This window comes from Volvox carteri (assembly GCF_000143455.1).
Source record: "Volvox carteri f. nagariensis unplaced genomic scaffold VOLCAscaffold_64, whole genome shotgun sequence".
Lineage (NCBI taxonomy): Eukaryota > Viridiplantae > Chlorophyta > Chlorophyceae > Chlamydomonadales > Volvocaceae > Volvox > Volvox carteri.
Genome location: NW_003307607.1, coordinates 264,439 through 270,103, shown reverse-complemented (window position 1 = coordinate 270,103; position 5,665 = coordinate 264,439). Strand labels below are relative to the sequence as shown.

At 58.0% G+C, this 5,665-nt stretch overlaps 1 protein-coding gene across 1 annotated transcript in view; it reads right to left on the bottom strand.

The window, feature by feature from the left end:
* The window catches only part of VOLCADRAFT_97750 (uncharacterized protein), a gene marked incomplete at both ends in the record, with an annotated part of 23,137 nt that extends 19,701 nt beyond the window's left edge, over positions 1–3,436 (bottom strand). Inside the window, 5 exons of the mRNA XM_002956674.1 lie at positions 4–59; positions 242–971; positions 1,513–1,632; positions 2,529–2,659; positions 2,945–3,436. Of these exons, the coding sequence (XP_002956720.1) occupies positions 4–59; positions 242–971; positions 1,513–1,632; positions 2,529–2,659; positions 2,945–3,436 (1,529 nt within the window). The remainder of the gene's footprint in view (positions 1–3; positions 60–241; positions 972–1,512; positions 1,633–2,528; positions 2,660–2,944) is intronic.
* Positions 3,437–5,665: the final 2,229 nt, after the last annotated feature.

The following is a 5,665-nucleotide window of genomic DNA, read 5'->3' as shown; positions in this document are numbered from 1 at the left end:
TACCCAGGGTTGCGGGTTGGGTAAGGAGCAGGAGGATAACTAGGCAGTAAGTAAAAGCACTAGGAAAGGGCGCCGGGCGGAATGTGAAGTGAGAGAAAGGTCTATTACAATATAATGCGCAATACCAGCTGCCGGTGTGATCTCCGAGCTGACCATTACGTTCCGAAGTTTAAAGGGTTGCTTTCTCTCCCCGCCACGCACACACGCGTACACTGAATTACATACGTACATACATACACACCTGCAGCACCTCGAAGCGTGGCCAGTAGGGGCCTTCCTGCTCCTCCTGTCTGCCGCCCGCCGCTGTGCTGCTGCCGCCACCTTCGCCACCTCCACCCGCACCTGGCGCCACCTCCCCACCCTCAAAACCCAACTCCTCCATCTCCACCTCCACCTCCATCTCCACCTCCTGATGCTGCCGCCGCCGCTGCTGGTGGTGCTGGTGGTGCTGCTGCTGATCCTGCTGGGAACGGGCGCCGCTACCGGCCCCCTCCATCATCCGCCTCCCGGCCCCAGCCTGCGGCTCCCGCCGCTGCTGCTGCTGTGGTGGTGGATGTGGTCGCTGTTGCCCACCAGGGTGCCGGAGGCCGCTGGGGTGGTCGGAATCTGACATGGAGCGGGCCTCCGCCAACTCCGGCTGTGGCGGCTGCTGCTCGTGCTGTTGGGTCTCACGGCCATGGGGCCCCGCGGGCCCGGGAGAAGCCGCAGCCGGGCCCTGCGGCGGCGCGGACACGTAACGCCGCCGCACCAGCCTCGTCGCGAAAAAGTTATGAGTATCGTACGCCTCGTGGATCCGCCAGTACGGATCTGCTGCAGCCGCCTCGGCGGCTGCGGCCGTGGCCTTGGCGGCTGCGGCCTCCGAATCCCTGGCCTGTGCATCACTGCCTCCGCTAGCGGCGGCGGCGGCGGTGGCAGCGGCGGCAGCCGCCTCTGCCGCCGCTTTCTCGGTCTTAGCGCGCTGTGCCCGGTGCCTGTCATTTGGGCAGTGGCAATCACCCGGCAACGCCCGGAAAGCATTTCTCTTACAGTACAGCACACAAGGACCGGGCATGTCACTCCGCCCCGCACGACCAATCCTCCCCCGCTGTTGTATACGTCTTTTCCAGAAAGGACCGATCGGCGGATATCAGATCCCGTGATACCCAGGATACTACACCCGCCGCTAATCCCCCTAAATTCACCCCAGAGGTTCCCGACCAGTTGCCGCTCGTAACCTGTCCAGATCCTGGGCGTGTGTTCTAGTTCCTCCGCTCTGCCTTGTGCTGCATCGGTACATCACCTGTATCGGTATATCAGCTGCACAACACGACCCACCATACCACCCCACTAGTTTACCAGGGAGCGACGGGCCCCCTCCGCCGGCACTTGCAAAGGAATTGGCATCTGCAGTAACAGTTTTTCAACCGCAGCATCACCCCGCACACGGCCGCTGCCGCTGCTACTGCTGATGAGGTGTGGTGGGTCGCAGTACGGCAATACGGCAGTAGACCCCACACCTCCTTCGATCCGCACCTGTTCCCTAGGTAGGTCTTCAGGTCGGTGGTGGTGTACGTCACAGGATCCACCAGTACGGCAGATGCCAGCCAGGCGCCGGGATCAGAGAGACGGGACCAATCCAGGGAGTGCTGGTGTCTGATATGGGAGGAGGTCGTCGGGGCGGTAGGAGGGCAGGGAGAGAGGATGAGGGCAGGGAGAGAGGATGAGGGCAGGGAGGGAGGATGAGGGCAGGCCAAAAAAGGCAATGGGGCCCGGGGCAACCGAGCTGGCCGCGAACAACCAGAGAGTTCCTCCAGATGGCCGACAAGCAGGGGGAAGGTAGGGAAGGAACAGGCGGTCATGGCTGTGAGGTTACTAGCAACGGCATGAGGAAGCGGGGGTGGAAGGGAAGGAGGGGGAGGAAGGAGAGGAAGGAGAGGAAGGGGGGGACAGGGGAGGACGGTGTGGAGACACGGGACGGGACGATAGAGGTCAACAGAAATTGAGCCAAACGCAAATGCTTTACGGGAAACTTATGGCTGCTGAGTAATGGGCGCACTGGCGAAATTTCCTAACCCCCCCCCCTGTGGCTTGTAATTATCCTGGCTTGCCAAGCCATCGTGCTTCCCAAGCTGACACTCTCGCAACCTCCGATCCGCTATTCGGAGTTTCGAACCCCACCATGCCCTTCCTCGCAGAGCAAAGCCCCTTCCCTCACAAAGCTCCTCCCAGCAGCTTCACTCGTTCGTGGTTTGTTCGTCCTTCCCCTCCCCTCACCCGTCCCAGACACCCCGCCCGCCGACCCGCAGGTCCCAAGGCCGTGCATGCGCCCCGGGAAGAGGCAAACCCCAACCTCTCTTTTAAGCCACACCCACCCACTTCACCTGCCCCTTACAAAGCCCCTCATTCGGCCGTCAAGACACGGCTCGAGGAACCCAAGGGAGTCCTGATACGACCTGAAATCTGAAATATCCACCCACAAGAGGAACCCCAAATCAGGATACCTGCGTGACGTGCGTGAAAACCCAATCCTGTATCCTCGTCGCACTTACAGCAAAGGTGCGAACTTCCAGCCCAGCTTTCTGGCTTCCTCAATGCCCACCGGCCGGCGCGGCTTGGGACAGCGGCGGGGCATAAAGGCCGGGCTGGCAGCGTCCTTGGCCAGCGTGCAGCCGCCGACACCCTGCAGCCAGAGGGCCGTCAAGGGATGCCGCATTGGTTTCGCTCCCAGCAGCGAATGCGTGGACTTTCCGCTGCAGTCACTCACCAGGAAGTCCACAACGGCTACATAACCGAGAACATAACGCGCACGTACATACATACATACACACATACATAGATGGAAGCTCGCTCCATTCATTGGGACCTTCCCTTTCATCCCGGTGGTATGGGCATGTATCAGCACAAACATGCAGAAACACACACATAGCCATGTGGTCCCAACGACCGCACGGGCAGAGGGACGCACTTTGGCTGTGACGTTGGAGGCCCAGTCCAGGGAGGCATCGAAAGAGGGCCGCATCAGCAGACTGCCCTTGTCGACACCAGGAAGCGAAGTGGAGATAGTGGATCCCGCGAGGGCGGCGGCGCCGGCGGCGGCACCGCCACCCTGGCCGCCGCTGCCAGGTGGGCTGACGGCGGCGGCCAACACCAGCCCCATCCGGCGGCGCCGCCATCGCCGCTCTGGAGCCGGAGACGAAGCCTCCCTCTTTGCCGCTGAGCTGGTGCACAGCTGTACGGGGTTACGGCCACAGCTCCGAATTTGCATCAGCACTGAGATGATCGGGCCATGGGATACATGGCGATGGAGGATGGTTTTGGAGCCTGGGCTGTGGGGCTGGCAGCGGCTCTCCTCCCATAGCCCCATGAACCGCGGGGGTGGCGCCAGCAGCAACAGGGTCAGGAGCAGCAGCTGGGGTGCCGGAAACCGCCTCGGCAATGGGAAGAATTGGACAGCCATGGAGGCCCCGACGCGTCCATCCGGAGGCTGGGGGTTGCTGAAGCAGCCGCCGTGGCCGCAGCTGGGTCGAGGTTCCATATGATGGGCATCACATCTGCAGGATACCATGGCGTATCTGGCAATAGGAATGCGCTGCTGATAAGGTGTACGGCGCCCAGAGGTAAGGGTGTCCGTGCAAGAGGATGACGAACATGCTGCTGCGATGTTTAACCCGCAGTCCTGTAGGTACTGCTGCTGCTGCTGCTGCCGATGATGATGATAATGATGCCACTGCTCATGCGATGGAGATAGCAGCGGATCTGGTGGCCTCCTCTGCGTCGACCGCAGCTCCACAGGTCCGGGGTGGGGCATGCGTCACACCCTGAGCAGGAATGGCAAGACACCCCACAATAAGTTCCAAGCGACATGGAATACCCACATGACGCCTACGTTACTTGAGGACATTGGCTTCCGTAACCATGGAAAGGCATTCGTCGTCCGGCGGGGGTGCTTACCTTGATAACGCGCTTGCCTTAAACCACTCAGAGAATCAATTCCAAAGTAAGCGCCAATGATCCTTAACGGTTTCCATTCAATACTGTGGCCAGCATCCTTAGGTGAAGTTCGACATTGAGGTCATCAATCCTATGGCAAGTCCTATGCAAAAAATGCGATGGGGTAACAATTACACACTCCTGCCGTCATAAATCCACGTGTTGTCTCTTAAAAGTAACAGATGGACAGCTGGACCCTGAAGGCCGTGCACCTTCTATGTATTTGGTACCGTACCAAACGCGTCACATCTAATAGGCTCCATCCTAGCAGTGTATCTCATATGAAATTCCTCTTAGTATGCCGTGACGAACTTCGGCGATCTATTGCACTGCCGTTATATCGTACAACAGTTGTGGCTAACTCCCGGGAAGCGGACCAACGGCTGCGTTTCCGCTGCTCCGCTCATCCGCTTCTATAAACCCTTACAAAACCTGCCTCTTAAACATGCTAATTTAAATGTTTGCGTAACCAGCGCTTCCTTGTTGCAAATGAGCGGCATGTTACTGCGTACAACAGCGCATGCAACTTGCGTGTGCAGTCGTGGGCAAGTACTACTACTGGGCCCCAAGCACCAAGGTCGTGCCAGTAATAGATGGCTACAGTTTCTATTGCAGCGGCCACCTAGACGATGGGGTGAGGGTTGCGACCTTACGGAACCTGCGTTTTTGGCATCATATTTACGCCGTGGCACAGTCGTTCGTGTGAGTAGTCGGTACTCACATTGGTTTACGTTGCAACATTTTGATGAGGAACAAATTCAAAAGCTGCTGTCAATGGTATTCGCTTGCAAGTGCTTACTGATACAGTTTGTAGCCAGCTGCAGTATGCAACGGCCCTGTACGGCGCAAATACTTAACCTTGCCCCATAATGGTTGTCCGTTGTGGGGGAAAATGCCGGTAACCAGTACGGTAAGTACAACTTGTATTCCTTAATACCTTGCTTCATGCCTAACCTGCTTCTGAAGGACGTGAATGCAAATTGCGAAAAGGACTTCAGATGCTGCCACGATGGGCCAGGGTTGCAGCGAACAGTCATTGGTACTTTCAGTCTGCGCCTTACAAGTAGCAGCAAGTTTGATAGCTTATGCATTCCCGAATTCAAGGGTCTGACTGTACGGCTGCGGGCCCGGCGCGGACAACTCAAGTCCTAGAATTCTCAACAGTTACCGGGGGACCTTGTGTGTAGTACACAATAGTGACACTCCGCCACGCAGGCACGCAGGGATATAAGTTCGGTTTTAAGGAGCCCTACCCATGCGCGTGCATGTATAGGCGATTTACAGCAGTGCGTTGCACGCCAGCCTTTTACAATGTGGACAGGCTGGACGACCTCTTGGGTTCTCAAAGCGACCAAGTGCGCAACTAGCGCCGCCCCTCCCGAGTGTTGAACCATAAATGCATACGTCAAAAAAAAGTGAAATGTGAACCTTGCCTCGCCTTGCAACCATTCCGCATCCCCGTTAACCGGCACCAGGTTGCGTTATCCCTTGGCGAGGCCTCACTTGCACGTAATGGACTCCAGTCCGATACGTTGTCCCAAGTCCCATGCATGTCCCGTCTATACACATATACACGTATTGCCACTGCTGCTGGGCTGGCTAGAATCGAAAGAAATGTGTTGGGCTTTCACAGGTGCCTGGGATGTGGGTTTGACAGGGCTTTCGCGTCCGTTAGGAGACAACCCGCCTCGCCGTC